Source organism: Brachyhypopomus gauderio, chromosome 6, assembly GCF_052324685.1.
Source record: "Brachyhypopomus gauderio isolate BG-103 chromosome 6, BGAUD_0.2, whole genome shotgun sequence".
NCBI lineage: Eukaryota > Metazoa > Chordata > Actinopteri > Gymnotiformes > Hypopomidae > Brachyhypopomus > Brachyhypopomus gauderio.
The window spans coordinates 29,718,344-29,734,254 of record NC_135216.1 but is presented as its reverse complement, the minus strand read 5'-3'; the positions used below and the strand labels follow the sequence as shown (position 1 = coordinate 29,734,254).

The 15,911-nt window shown below is 39.6% G+C and overlaps 1 protein-coding gene across 1 annotated transcript; it reads left to right on the top strand.

Annotated features, from left to right (window-relative positions):
• Positions 1-10,207: 10,207 nt before the first annotated feature.
• Positions 10,208-12,294, top strand: LOC143516386 (GTPase IMAP family member 8-like; the record flags this gene model as incomplete). Its single annotated transcript, XM_077007937.1, is given in 3 exon segments — positions 10,208-10,792; positions 11,628-11,855; positions 11,857-12,294. Coding segments are annotated over 3 exon segments (1,233 nt in total), but the record flags the coding sequence as incomplete, so codon positions are not given.
• Positions 12,295-15,911: the final 3,617 nt, after the last annotated feature.

Genomic DNA, 15,911 nt, shown 5'->3' with positions numbered 1-15,911 from the left:
AGATAGAATATATATAATTTTTATGATATTTCAGAGATTATTTTGTGGCATTTCCTGTCTATGTAGCAGTGCAAATTATATATATTCTCTACCTGTAAATTAGTGCTGTTTCGTAACGGACGAATTGCAGAAATAACATGCATACAATGTTTGATTCTGTCTAAATATCTAGATACGGATAGAATATATATAATTTGTACTGATTGATTTCGATTTTTACTTAATTTTAGATAACACTTGGATAGTATAAAACAAATAACTTCTAGCACATACGCCTACTACAAGTACAACGTTTATTCTTTAGCGCGAAGATTTATTTCAGTTAGAATGTTCAGCGCGGGGTCGGCGCTTCAAAGGAAGTGTAAAATACGTATGAAACACATATAAAATGGGCTAGTCATTGTCTGGTTTGCCTTGTGAAAATCACACAACACGTATGCCTACTACAAATACAACGTTTATTCTTTAGTGCGAAGAAGTAAGCATGAAATGTTTTTGAAACACATAAAATGGGCTAGTCAGTGTCTGGTTTGCCTTGTGAAAATCGCACAACACGTATGCCTACAACGAGCACATTATTGTAGTTTATTCTTTAGTGCGATGAAGTAAGCATACAATGCGTATGAAACACATAAAATTGGCTAGTCAGTGTCTGGTTTGCCTTGTGAAAATCGCACAGCACGTACGCCTACTACAAATACAACGTTTATTCTTTATCGCGAAGATTTATTTCAGTTAGAATGTTTAGCGAGATTCAAACCAAAAGATTAATTCCTATTCATCATAGGAATAATTACCTTCGCGCTATAAAAAAAAGATAGTTTCACGGGTTGTAACTTTCGAATTGCTTCTTGAAGCTGTGATATACAGATAAGCTGGTTTTCTGTGGAAAGGAGAGCGGGGGTCTGCGCGGTTTGCCTGCGAAACTCCTCGTACTTTTAGCCATATTAGTGTTTGACCTGCTGCCTCAGTGCTCCGCATTTGCATAATAAAAGGATGGCTAATTGCTAGCAAGAAGGAGGGGTGATGTCCTGGAGATCCTGAAATGTCAGTCTTGCTAGTGTTAAATCTAGGTTGAAAACCCACTTATTTAGTCTAGCGTTTGATAATTAATATCCCCCTTAGATAAAGGTACAGATCCAGGGGTTCATAGACGAAGGGTTTTATGGTAGACTGGGGTGCTGGTGCTGTCATCCTGTCACTGCTCGTGGTCACTCAAGTTTGTTGATAGTGCAGTGGACGGATGCCATTGTCTCAGAATGCCCCCAAGCCTATGTTACCTTCTAGTTCTGCCTTTTTTAGCTAGGCTGTAATAATTTAACTTAGTGTCGGAGTTGCTGCCACACTCCAGAAATGTTTATAATTTTACCTGTCCTGTATATGTCCTCATACAGAGCTAATTTTCCCTGTTTCATTTCTCCACATGGCTGCCCGCCTGCTTGAGGAATAATGAGATGAGGAGAGACAAACGATCCATCCTGGGCCGGCCACCTCCTGCCTAACCGGATCCCTACACCATGATGGACATTATTACATCTTTTATATTCTGTCTAAATGGACATTATTGCATCTTTTACATTCTGTCTACATTCTGTCTAAATTGTTGTTGTTGTCATGGTGACCGGTGTCGGCCAGAGGAGGATGGGTTCCCCCCCTGAGTCTTGGTTCCTCTCAAGGTTTCTTCCTCATGCAAAAAAACTAGGGAGTTTTTCCTTGCCACTGTCGCCTTTGGCTTGCTCACTGGGGGCTAGGACTCGGCACTTGTAAACCTGCTTTGTGACAACAACTATTGTAAAAAGCGCTATATAAATAAAATTTGATTGATTGATTGATTGAAGGTATATTAAACATATGACAGGCCTAGGACATGTTGATCAGTGTATGCTCAGCAGGCCTGTAGTCTCTCTCTCTCTCTCTCTCTACTCGTTCTCTCTACTCTTTCCAGTAGTACTCCTTGTGAGTTGAAGATAGACAGTCCTGCAGGTCTCGGGTCTGTAGATAAGGGCTTCAGATGTCAGAATGTTAGTACATCTGACGTATCTGACACCGGGCTAACCGGAGGAACAAGGAGAGCAAGCAGTTGGGTATGGTATCAAAGTAAAATACAAAGTTTATTAAAGACAAAAGATAGAAAAATAGATAGATGGATCAATCCAGAGACCTCCGTTACACACACCCGAGTGTCTGCAAGAGAGAGCTGACCCCACTCTCACAAACCATAGTTTAATACTATTCTGCTACATGAGTACATCATACTTCTGTGACATGAGTTAAGCATGAGGCTCACGTGAGGTGAGGTGATGGGGTGAGGTATCACATGAGGTGAGGTGATGGGGTGAGGTATCACATGAGGTGAGATTATGGGGTGAGGTATCACATGAGGTGAGGTGATGGGGTGAGGTATCACATGAGGTGAGATGATGGGGTGGGGTATCACATGAGGTGAGATGATGGGGTGGGGTATCACATGAGGTGAGGTGATGGGGTGAGGTATCGCGTGAGGTGATGGGGTGAGGTATCGCATGAGGTGAGGTGATGGGGTGAGTTATCACCCCCCCCCCCCTGCCAAGGTCCTCAGGCCAAGGTCTCCTTGTTCCTCCGGTTCGCCAAGCGTCAAACACGTCAGATATACTACCATTCTGATGTCTGAAGCCCATATTTACATTGTGCTTGGAGTGCGGGCACACCCAGTCAGCACTCCTCCCATTTAGCTGAGGTGCTCGAACACCCTCCTTTTATGCTACCATATAAGTTACTATAAGTTGCTCCAGAGTATAAGTCACACAAGCCAAAAAATGCACAGTAAAGACCAGAGTCTAAGTCACTTTTTTTTTTTGGGGGGGGGGGGGGTATTTAATCAAATCTAAGTTAAGGTAACATGAAGATAACAGAAGGTTATTCTGATAAAGATAACATGTTAATAATATGATCTGGTGTCACGTTGTGCTCAGTTACATGTTTTTCGACAAACTCATGGAAACTGTCGACCTTGGCTTGGAAGTCTGCTGGCAGTTTTTGGGACATTGTTGTCCTTGCTCTGATAGACAGGCGGTTGCGTTGCATGAAGCGGTAACACCAAGAAGGTCCTCCCGCAAAGTCTTTTATATTCATCTCCTTGGCAACTACATGGGCGTGGAGACGCAACTGCACTGTTGACAAGCCTCTCCCGGCTGAACGTTGTTCAAACACCCATGTGCGAACTCGTTCCTCTAGCTGTGGCCACCAAGCTTTTAGCCCACAATTAGCTTTTTTAGTTTTCTTCATTGCAGTAAGAGAAACCTCCGCTTTTCCCTCACAAGTTTCTCACTCACTCCAAACTTTCTTTCTGCTGCTCGATTATCGTTTTCGGCTGCATATTTCACAACTTGCAGCTTGTAATCTGCAGAATATGAATGTGTACCGTATTTTCCAGACTATAAGTCACTCCAAAGTATAAGTCGCACACCTGACCACACTATGAAAACAAGTGCGACTTATAATCCGGAAAATACGGTATATTGATTTCAACCATGTTCAGTTTGTAAATCGGAACGTTGTTGTGCATCGTCAGATGGACTCAGCCCACGTGTACTGAGATATGGAGGGGTGGATGAGGTATGGGGGTCTCAGTTCAGAGAGAGGGGGTAGATATGGAGGGGTGGATGAGGTAAAAATTAGGGAGTTTTTCCTTGCCACTGTCGCCTTTGGCTTGCTCACTGGGGGCTAGGACTCGGCACTTGTAAAGCTGCTTTGTGACAACAACTGTTGTAAAAAGCGCTATATAAATAAAATTTGATTTGATTTTGATTTGTATGGAGGCCTCAGCTCAGAGCTTATAACCTCCTGACCTTGGTGCTGCTTTCACCAACACTCAGAAGAAAGTAATATGTAAAACAGAATCAGAAACAATCCCAAAATAAGTCACATATAGGAGGGGGTTTAATGCTCCATTACAGAGAATCACAAAGCAAGTCAGTCTATACCCCTACTAATTCATCAATGGATATTCTTGGGTTAAAGAGTCTTCATTCAGCACACCACAGGATAGATTATACCCATTTCAGATGATCTTGCTAGAAGTACATACCTGAAACAAAAAGGACATCAATAGTTGAATTAGCAGACAAGATTTAATCTTTATTTATACCTAGTGTGTATGACTGGGTGACCCGTTCATAGAAATGTTGATTTTTATTCAGCGTAGTGGCATCAACATAGTGGCAATGCGTGTGCAGTTCCATGAAGTAGCCCAGTTCAGCACATTTCCTGCAGATAGGTGGAAGGTCTAGAGGTTTCATATGATTCATCTCATCTTTGTTGGTTATCAGATTTTCACTTGTTGACCTTGTCTCATCCCACACCATGCTATGGAATCTGCATGAACAACTTCTTATCTGTAGCTGGGTCAGTGAAGCAGAGAGAGAGAGAGAGAGGGAGGGAGAGAGAGAGAGAGAGACATGCACAGTGAATTGTGTTTATTATCGTAAACATTCCATAAGAGAGGGTTGATGTGGATACACACAACAAAACTGGATGGCGTCTAATTTTCTTCTTTTAAATTCCGATAAGACTGAGGTGTTATGGTGACCGTTTGAGATCGTTCGGACCGATGGTTATCCTTCGGGTTTATTGATGCATATCGCTCCGCGATTCGAGTTGTACTACTAATGCTAAGGTATATCGCTATGCGATTCGAGACGTAATGCTTAAGGCATATTGCTATGCGATTCGAGACGTAATGCTTAAGGCATATCGCTATGCGATTCGAGACGTAATGCTAAGGCATATCGCTATGCGATTCGAGACGTAATGCTAAGGCATATCGCTATGCGATTCGAGACGTAATGCTAAGGCATATCGCTACGCGATTTGAGAAGTACTGCTGTTTAGCTTTGTGATGTTTGCTGTGTGCGCTGTATAGATCGGTGGGGGTTATATTTGTAAGGGGAAGCTTTTGTTTTGTTTTGTGTTAGTAGGGCTGGGCTGCTGAATTGTTTGGGGGTTGTTTTTCTCCTGTTTATGAGTTAGGTTATGTTATTGTATTTTGGTTTGTCTTTTTCTTTAATAAGGTTAGTTAAGTCTGAATAGTGGGTGGTAGACTTTTGTTTGTTATGTTGGCCTTGGCCCAGCCTGAAGCCTTTGTGTAATCTATCATAGAATATATATTGTAATCATTGTTATATATATATATATATATATATATATATATATATATATATATATATATATATATATATATTAGGGGTGGGACGCGATCAAAAAAATTAATCGAATTAATTGGAAGCTTTGTAATTAATTAATCGAAATTAATCACATTTTAATCGCATTTCAGTATTTAACATGAGAAATATTAATTTAAGTTTGAATGATGAATGAATCAATGAACATAATCATAAACTTCAACATCTTGTTTATTTTTCCACCAGTCTACTACATAGACCAATAGATGAGTGCAGAAAACAGTTCAGAACACTGGAAATTCTGACCAAAAATGTTGTTTAATTTTGGAAGTTTTTCTCAGGATATTGGAAGAATTGAAGTAAATCAGAAGATGTTTTTTAATTCCATTTTAGATGGTATATTTTTCTTTAATTTCCCAGGCCTCTGCCACAGGGATCTCCATAGTGCCTAGAAGTGGTCTTCTGCATGCTCAAAGCAAATGACTGGATCTTCATCATCTATAGATTCATCATCTATAATATGAGCTGTCACACCAAGATAATTCTTGTTGCTAACAGATGTCCAGTGATCCCCAGTCAGAGCCACATTTGTGGCGCTCTTCACAATAACCTGTTTTACTTCCCTTTCCTCATCATACAGCTGCTGGATTTTCTTCGGAAAAGTTAGACTATCGCATCGCCAAAATTCGAAAAAATGGATGGAAAAGGGTTTTTCGCATAAACGATGACGTATCATGCCTCAAATCATGTGGTTCTGTACATGATCGCGATGTAAAGATGGCAAATGCATGCAAAAACAGTTCTGGAGAGAGCAAAAATTGAATTTAACTTCTCCATGTATAGAAAAGAAAAAGAAAAAAATGTTTCAAAACCTCAACGTGCAAAAATGCGTAACTGCCAGATGGACGTAAAACCACTATTGTTTTGGCGTCCTCTCACGTGATCTAAAGTTTATTCGCACAACTGTAATGAATGGAAACAAGGCTTAATTCGCATTTTTTTCTGCCGAAACTTGGAAATTGCGCATTATTTTTTCGAAAGGTTTGGATGTGCAGCGCTTCTTGTAAGCCTTTATCTTCGACCACAGAGAGCGAACAACAATGCAAATAATATGACGCGTCATGTATAAACGCGTGCGGAGTCGCGCGCTGCGGTCACTCGCGAAAGTTTAATCCAGTCTTAATGGTCCAATGAAGGTAATTTAAAAACCAGGGGTGGGTTTCCCAAAACATTCTTAGCGCTAAGTACATCTTAACCTCGTACGTATGAACGAGGTTACGAAGTACTTAGCGCTAAGAACGTTTTGGGAAACTCACCCCAGGACATTTCCTCACTTAAAAAAAAACCCGCGACGACCGGGACAGGATGTGAAATACGGACATGTCCCGGGAAATACGGGCGTTTGTTCACCATATCGTACTAGGAATACATTTAGCAGCTAAGTGATCATTACTGACCTGCGCATTAGCCCCAACATGTTTTGCGTTGAGGTGGTAACGAAGGGTGGAAGTGCTCCTGTGATAAGCGAACTCCTTCCTACATAAAGTGCAAATAACACTATTTTTGTTTGTACTTCCATCTGGAAGTTTCTTATATTTAAATTTCCCATTCTCGTGCATGGAGAAACATTCCACGGTGCAAAAGTGTCTCATGCGTTAAAATGCGTTAATATTTTTAGTGCGTTAATTTTCCTGTAATTAATTAATCGAAATTAACGCGTTAAAGTCCCACCACTAATATATATATATATATATATATATATATATATATATATATATATATATATATATATATATATATATATATATACATATCTGAACTATACGCACTACAAATAAATCATGGCAAACTGCCAGTGAATGCAGTTCAGTGTCGCCCGACATTCTTTTTGTCCTATTAGTGTTTGTATTTTTATGTTGCGGTCCGACTAGCGAGCCAGGGTCGTCTGGGCCGTAACAAGATAGACAGTCAATATTGCGGATTTGAGTAGGAAGGGTATTCCAAAGAAACGGGGCAAAGTAGCTAAAAGCTCTAGCTCCCACAGTAGACAATCGGACAGGAGGGAGAGTGAGCTGGCCGGCTGACGAGGATCAGAGGGTACGAGCAGGACGGTATGTTTTAAGGAGATCAGAGATATAAGAGGGAGCAAGTCCATGTAGAGCTTTGAATGTAGTTAGTAGGATTTTATACTGGATCCGGTATTTAACAGGGAGCCAGTGGAGCTCTTTAAGGACAGGGGTGATGTGTTCAGAGATAGGAAACCTGGAGATAATCCTAGCTGCTGAATTTTGAACTAACTGGAGTTTATGTAGATATTTCTGAGGTAGGTCAAAAAGAATATAATTACAATAGTCTAGTCTCGATGTTACTAATGCATGGACCAGAATAACTGTACAGGATTGACTGAGAAATGGACGCAGTCTGTTAATGTTCCTAAGATGAAAGTAGGCTGAACGTGTAATATTGGAGATGTGTGTTTTGAAGGAGAGATGGCTATCAAAAACAACTCCCAGACTTGTAACCTGGGAGGATGGAGAGACTGCGCAATGATCAAAATTCAAAGTGAAAGACTGATTTTTTTCGAGAATGCTCTTAGTTCCTACTAGGAGAATTTCAGTTTTATTAGCATTTAATTGTAGAAAATTTTCAGAGAACCATCCTTTTATATATAAAAGGTAAACAGTAAACACTTTTAAATAGGTGGCACTATTGATTCAGGTCTATCATTTGACACACACATATCCAATGTCACTAAGGCTCCCTTTTTGCAATTACGTAACATTGCCAAGCGGAGAAATTTGCTTTCGTTAGGAGATGCAGAGATGCACACTTTTGTCTCATCAAGATTAGACTTCTATAACAGTCTTTTAACTGGATGCTTTAAATAATCCCTAAACTCCAAACCCCCATCTTTAGAGGACAACTTTGTTTTTATGTAAAGATCAAATTAAAACAATTCAGTATAATAGTGAAGAAAATGTTTGGGGTTAAGTGGACCACACAGGAGAGGAGAGAAAAGAGGGGGAGAGAAAAGAAGGGAAAAGACAGAAGGGCAGAAAGAACACAGCTCAAATGACCACTGCAATGGTTCACCAACTGCTGCTCCTAAAAGAAGAGCAGAGAGTGTATCTGAGACATACAGCACTTGAGAAAAACTACACACATGACTGTGATGTATGTGTGAGTGTATCTGAGACATACAGCACTTGGAGAAACTACACACATGACTGTGATGTATGTGTGAGTGTGTGTGTTTATGTAAGTGTATGTGTGAGTGTACCTGAGACATACAGCACTTGGAGAAACTACACACATGACTGTGATGTATGTGTGAGTGTGTGTGTTTATGTAAGTGTATGTGTGAGTGTACCTGAGACATACAGCACTTGGAGAAACTACACACATGACTGTGATGTATGTGTGAGTGTGTGTGTTTATGTAAGTGTATGTGTGAGTGTATCTGAGACATACAGCACTTGAGAAAAACTACACAAATGACTGTGATGTATGTGTGTGTGTGAGTATGTGTGTTTATGTAAGTCCAATAGAGGATTAGCTAGCAGCCAGAGTCCTAACTACCGAGGATAGGGTGCCCACCATTCTGGACACGTGTGCATTCACACCCCCCTAGTGTTCACTATTGTGCATGTGTGTGTGCATTCACATCCCCCTAATGTTTACTACTGTGCATGTGTGTGTGCATTCACATCCTCCTAGTGTTCACTAGTGTGCATGTGTGTGTGCATTCACAGCCCCCTAGTGTTCACTAATGTGTATGAGTGTGTGCATTCACATCCCCCTAATGTTCGCTACTGTGCATGTGTGTGTGCATTCACAGCCCCCTAGTGTTCACTACTGTGCATGTGTGTGTGCATTCACATCCCCCTAATGTTTACTACTGTGCATGTGTGTGTGCATTCACATCCTCCTAGTGTTCACTAGTGTGCATGTGTGTGTGCATTCACAGCCCCCTAGTGTTCACTAATGTGTATGTGTGTGTGCATTCACAGCCCCCTAGTGTTCACTACCGTTGACTCCCATTGTGAGTTTTTGAAGCCACCAAGATGGCCGCACGGACGTTGCCATCTTGAAAATTGTAGCCAGAGCATGCGCATTAGAACCGGTAGGCAGGACAGTATCTCCGCTAGAGACGGTATCTCCGCCCCGACATTCGTTAGGATACGCCCACCAGTATAGACACTTTTGACGTTTTACAAAATAAACAAAGGTAAAAGGTTTTAATATTGCTGTCGAGAGTTTTGCTGTCGAGAGTTTCGCGTTCACATTTGAGCGTCTTGTATTAGATGTCAACCAACGCAGCTATTAACTGTCAATCACCTTATCGCCACACCTCTTTAAGTAACACTTAATAACTTCTATAAAATCTGTTTATCGTAGAGAAAAACACCAGGAGAGATACTAACGCAATGGGGTCTTATAGAATTGACAAAATATAATTGCTCAAAAAACTTATTTTACGTGTAATAAAAATTCAAAGTTTGTCGTTCGGCCCGTTCACTAACATGGGAATGGGCGGGGTTAAAAGTTGTACTGCAGCCAGCCACTAGAGGGCAGCTGACTCACGGAGGCTTCATTTTTCACTCGCGTCGTCCAGTCCACTTATATATACAGTCAATGGTGTGTACATTCACAGCCCCCTAGTGTTCACTAACATACTTATACAGGGTTGCCAACTTTTCAAGATCACTTGGAGTGAGATTTGAACCTGGAGGGGGTGGCGAACGTAAGTTGTTGACGGGGGTGGAACGTTCATCATTATGTCTATGTTTCTGTTTTATTATTTTTAGATGTGTGGCTTTTAGATTTATATATTATTGTAAATGTTTATAAATTTTTATTGTGTCTAATAATAATTTAACCAACTTTCTACAAGAGTGTTATCATTCCAAATGAGTGAGTCTATATAATGTTTCTGGATGTTCACAAAGTACAAATGACGATTAAAATTTCCAAATGTTATTTTATTTAGTGCACTTTCCACATATCTATGTAAACATGCCATACTTTATAACATTCCCCTGTCCCCTCTCCATTTTTAAGGGTCAATGTACAAACACAGAAAAATGTCAAGAGATCCACAGAGCCCCTCTGGGTCTTTACAGTATAATGTGATTCTGTTGGGAAAAACAAGATCTGGGAAAAGTGCTTCAGGAAACACCATATTGACACATAAAAAATTTATCTCAAAGAAGAGTTCAAGAAGTGTAACACAGGAGGTAGTGGTGCATAAAGACACCTTTAATGATGGATTGACTCTAAATGTGTATGATACACCAGGACTTTTTAACACAGAAACAACCAATGATGATGTATTAAAACAATGGGAGTCTCTGTTCCTGTTAGCTGAGTCCGTCCCCACTGTGATTCTGCTGGTGATCAAGGCGGACACGTTCACTCCAGAAGAGAAGGAAGCTGTTGAGCTGACTGAACAATGTGTACCACACTGGCTCCACCAGAACACCTGGATACTCTTCACCAGAGGAGATGAGCTGGAGAGAGACAACATCACTGTAGAAGAGCTCATAGAAAAAAACAAAGAACTGAAGGAGATTGTGCACAGATATGAGAATAGATATGACATCTTTAACAACTTCTCAGAAAACCAGGATCAAGTGAGAAGATTAATTGACAAAATCAAATGCGCAAAACCAATTATCTGTAAGTGTATTCTTGTCATATAATACTAAACTACTGTAATTGATTAGTTTAAATTCACTTTACTAAATATCACTTTACTGACAGTTATATTTTCAGTATATGCATTACATTCATGTTTTAGGCAGAAATCTGAATGCCTTAAACAAATTGTAATTTATATAGATGTTTTTATAGAATATATAGAATATTACCATTGTGCATTAAGGGAAAACCACTGCTGAAACTCTAATCTGCTCAAGAGTCCAATCAGAAAGCATGATACAAACCTAAACTGACAAGCTAGGCTGACCTGTTATATATTTATTTGTGATGGACAGGCAAATACTTGTTATGGTTTTGTGGCTTTTCCTCAGACTGTGATTGTGAAAACATTCATTCAAAATATTTGATCATATTTGATGAAAATCTAAAACCAGATCAGTAGCATCTGCTTGTGTGCATAAATTGTAATACTCAAATGTTAAAAACTGCACAGCAGTGCACTGGTTTCATATGGATCTAATGTCACGGTGGGTCAGCCTAGACGCTACTAGAGGGCGTGCACAAGCACATCCTCACAGCCATGCACAGCGCTGCAAACTATACAGTGGACTGATTTCATATCTCAGAGATGTAACAATAATTGTAAAGGATCTTCAGTCATTAGATAGTTTAACCAAATGTATGTTCTCATGTTTCCACAATATTTAATTTTGAGTGAAGCAAACTTAAAAGGGAGAAACACAGACAAACATCATTATGTTTGTCTGTGTTTCTCCCTTTTAAGTTTCAATGACAAGCCCTCCACAGGCAACAACTTCAGAATGGGAAATGGATTGTAAAAAGAGAAGAATTGTTCTGCTGGGAAAGACTGGTTCTGGGAAGAGTGCTACAGGAAACACCATCCTGGGAGAGAACATATTCAAATCTGACATCAGTCTCTCCTCAGTAACAACACAATGTGAACTACATCAGGCGGTAGTTGCAGGGAGAGACGTGTCTGTAATTGATACACCAGGAATGTTTGACACAAAACTGTAGAGATTGGGAGGAGGCTGTAGAGATTGGGAGGAGTATCTACATGTCCAGTCCAGGACCACATGCATTCCTTTATGTACAACCCATTAATATCAGATTCACAGAACAGGAGGAAGAGGTTGTTGAGAAATTAGAGATGATGTTTGGGGAAGAGATGAGAAAATACACCATTATACTCTTCACTTATGGAGACCAGTTAAAGGGAAAGAGTTCAGATACAATAATAAATGAGAATAGGGCTCTTCAACAGCTGGTGGATAAGTGTGGAGGGGGTCATAATGTTTTTAACAATGAGGACCAGAGGAACAGACAGCAGGTGATTAAACTGCTGGAGAAGATAGACAGAATGGTGGAGCAGAACGGAGGAAAATGTTACACCAACCAGATGTTTGAGGATGCAGTGAGATTCAGGAGGGAGGAAGAGAAGAGTGGACAGAAGTTTGAGGATGCAGGGAGATTCAGTTTTGCAAAATTTTTAGAGAAACACTGGCCTCATTTGTTAATAGCAGGAGGTATTGGAGCTGGAGGTGGAGCTGCAACTGGAGTTGCATTAGGAGCTGCAATAGGTGGAGCTGTTGGAGGTCCAGTTGGTGCAGCTATTGGCTTTGGTGTTGGTGCAGCTGTTGGAGGTGTTGTTGTAGTCATAAAGAACAAATATAAAGAAAAACAGAAAAAGAGATCTGATTTAGATGATGCGGAATCAGATTCAGAAACCAATCAGGATTACACAGTCGACAATTCAGAAAGTACTCCTTTGGTTAACATGAATAAAAAACATATATAGTAAAAGTGTATTTTGTTGAGTTTAACACGTGATGTGAACAGAGTTTCTCATGCTCTAAACCACAGTGATGGAGAATAATAGAAGTACAATAATAATAGAATACTATTAATAGAAGTAATAGAATAGCACTAGCAGAAATGTGAAAGGTCATTTATTATTTCCATTTTGTCCACTTCCACATGTCCACAGATGAGGAATCTTACATGCATGTGTGTGACAACAGAGATGGTAGAGTTGTCAGAGACTCCATCTGCAATCACTGCTTTCCACATTAAATCATGCACCACCACCCCACCACCCACCCTGTAACCCTTTAGTATACATTATAGTCAAATTCACCGTTATGTTTCATTATTTTCTTATTTCCTTTAAATAAACATAATTAGCAATGAATGTAATTTTCTTGTCATTATTCACTAAGCACATTAATATTTATACAGGAGCGAGGAAGAGGAGAGGGGACAGATGTTTGAGGATACAGAGAGAAACACTGAAGAGTTTTTAAAGGAACACTGGAGTCATTTGTTGATGGCAGCAGGTGGAACTTTATTAGCAAAAGGAGTAGGTGCTGTTAATGCAGTTAATGTTGGTGCACCTATTGTTCCTCATTAGTCACAACATGGAAGGCTTTGGCTCCTTTCACAGATTTTTAATGCTGAGCTGCAATAACACCGACACTTTGCCCTTACACGGTGTCATTGCACCAACATTAATGCATTGTAGAACTAAAAGAAACGCACATGGAGGACAGGCTATCGGAACATTTTCGTTTACACAAAAACATCCGAAACTTCAACTTGAAAATGAATATCCATACCACTTTGCCTGTTCGTGAACTAAGAGAGGAGAGCAGATGACAAATGAGTACTCCATTCTTACAGTGAAGAAGAAAAAGAAAGAAAAATGCAAAGTACCATGGGAACAAAGGCAGTGGTGGACGAAGTACAGCAATTATGTACTTGAGTAAAAGTACAGTTACCTTGCATTGAATATTACTCAAGTAAAAGTATTCACCTCAATTTTTTACTTGAGTAAAAGTACAAAAGTATCTGCCTTCAAAAATACTTAAGTATTAAAAGTAAAAGTAAAAACTTTTTTTTCTTAGCGTCATATCAAAACCTCTAGGCCTACTCGATCAACAAGTGAACAACGAAACAGTGCCTTACATTTGCCTAGCAAACACAAAATACTCAAAACTATATTATATTTAAGTAAGACCAAGTGCTTTTGAAGCAACAACACAAAAAGCATTCATTCAAGTTTCATTATTTTATTTTTCATTCATTTCGGTTGTCAAAAAACTAATAACAAATAACAAACACCATCACAACTGATGAAAATCAATAAAAACACAACTGATAAATCATTCACTATAAACATTACATTTGATGAAGCATTACCTAAGTTTTGAAGAGGCGATACAGTATATGAAGAGGTTATACTGTCCACCACATGGCAGGACAGGGAAGCTTAGCACCTAGAACTAGAACTGTGTACAGCCCAACCAACTGAACTCATAATATTAAACTTGGCCAAATAATTAATAATTATTATTATACCACAGTTAGTTCCGACCCTACAATGTGATTGGCTGAGAGGCCATCTAGGAGTGCCAATATTACACGTTATAGCACTGTAACCGAAGCTCTCCATGTATTACTCCGCCACATACAGGTAACCTAGCAACGCAGCAGCGTTTACATGCCAAACAGCGCAACTACAAACAAGCAGCAACATTATCAAAACGAATTACAGGGAGTTCGTTAAATCTATTGGCTTCGAAAGCATTTGTTTTGATCTGAAACTGAAGGCTGAAGCTATAAATGACCAGCCTGATTCCTCCAATGAGCCAAGGTTTGTCACGCTTAAAAACAATGATTTGGATGAGCTGGAAATGCAGAGAAACGAAGTTAATACCGTAAAACAAACGTCCTGTGCTCTTAATGTATTTGCATCCTGGTTAAAGAGCAACGACATGCAGTCGATTTTAGTATTATCAACAAAAATGAAATGAATCAGCTCTTACGACGTTTTTATGGATCCGTCAGAAACGTGAAGGGAGAGTTATATGGCATCAGCAGCTTCGTTGGTTTAAGAGCTGGACTGAACAGATACCTGAACGAACCTCCAATCAGCCGTGGATGGTCAATAATTTTTGTACTTTATTTTTAATAAATACAACTTTATCAACAGTTATTTTTGTGTATATTTACCTCTATAATATTTATTGGGTAAGGCTGGTCCAGTGTTATGTAAGTTTAGCAGCGAGCCATTGAATGGAACTATTTTTACTGGCGGAGTGTTTTTAACCAAACAGGTCGTATTTTCTCGTCCTCTTTAACTCAAAATCTTTCAATAAACAGCGATAATTGAGCTGTGGTATAATCGCAATAATACACTCGAGGTTCGTGCTATAACGTGTAATATTGGTACTGTGCTGATCTACGGCACTCAGCCTACGACCACAGCACAGCAGTGTCAATATTACACGTTATAGCACGAACCTCGAGTGTATTATTGTGTAAATAATTAATATAATAATAATAATTTTAATAATTTTGCTTCGCTCATATTTGCTTGCCTTCGCCTCCCTCATAGGAATGAATTGCGAAGTTCACTTCGCTTGGCCAAATTCGCGTGTATGTGTCCCCGGCTTTAACGTTTGATGTGGGAGTCTCCTGTGTTAAACTGGCGCTTAGCATCTCCACAGATTGCAATTTGGGTACTAGCACATTGCTTTGGATTAGGGATGCACCGAAATGAAAATTCTTAGCCGAAACCGAAAATGAGGAAACCAAGGCCGAAAGCCGAAAACCGAAACACATTATGCCAATTATTAGTAACATTGGATTTATGGCTAACCTCACTAAAATCAAGGCATTGCTATTCAAAGAATAAATCAACTACAAAATTTGATTTGAAAATATTTATTTAGCACTGACATTACAGTAATGCATATTATAAAGTAAAATTAGTGGTGGGCCGTTAACGGCGATACCGCTGACAACGGCCGACCACTAATTAAATTAAACTCGCTTGCAGACCGTTTTTATCCGAGAGGATAAATATATGTATTTTATACGAGTTAAATTTAATTATAACTGACTGGTCTGAAAGATAAATATAAATTCTCTCATAAAAACGTGACGTGAGTTGCAACAACATTAAACAGCTCAGGTAAACACACTTCTGAGAAATGTTGTCTGCTCGGCAAAACATAACGGGGCTCAATGTGCTCTATTAGCCTACGAAATCCCTACGACAGAGAACGG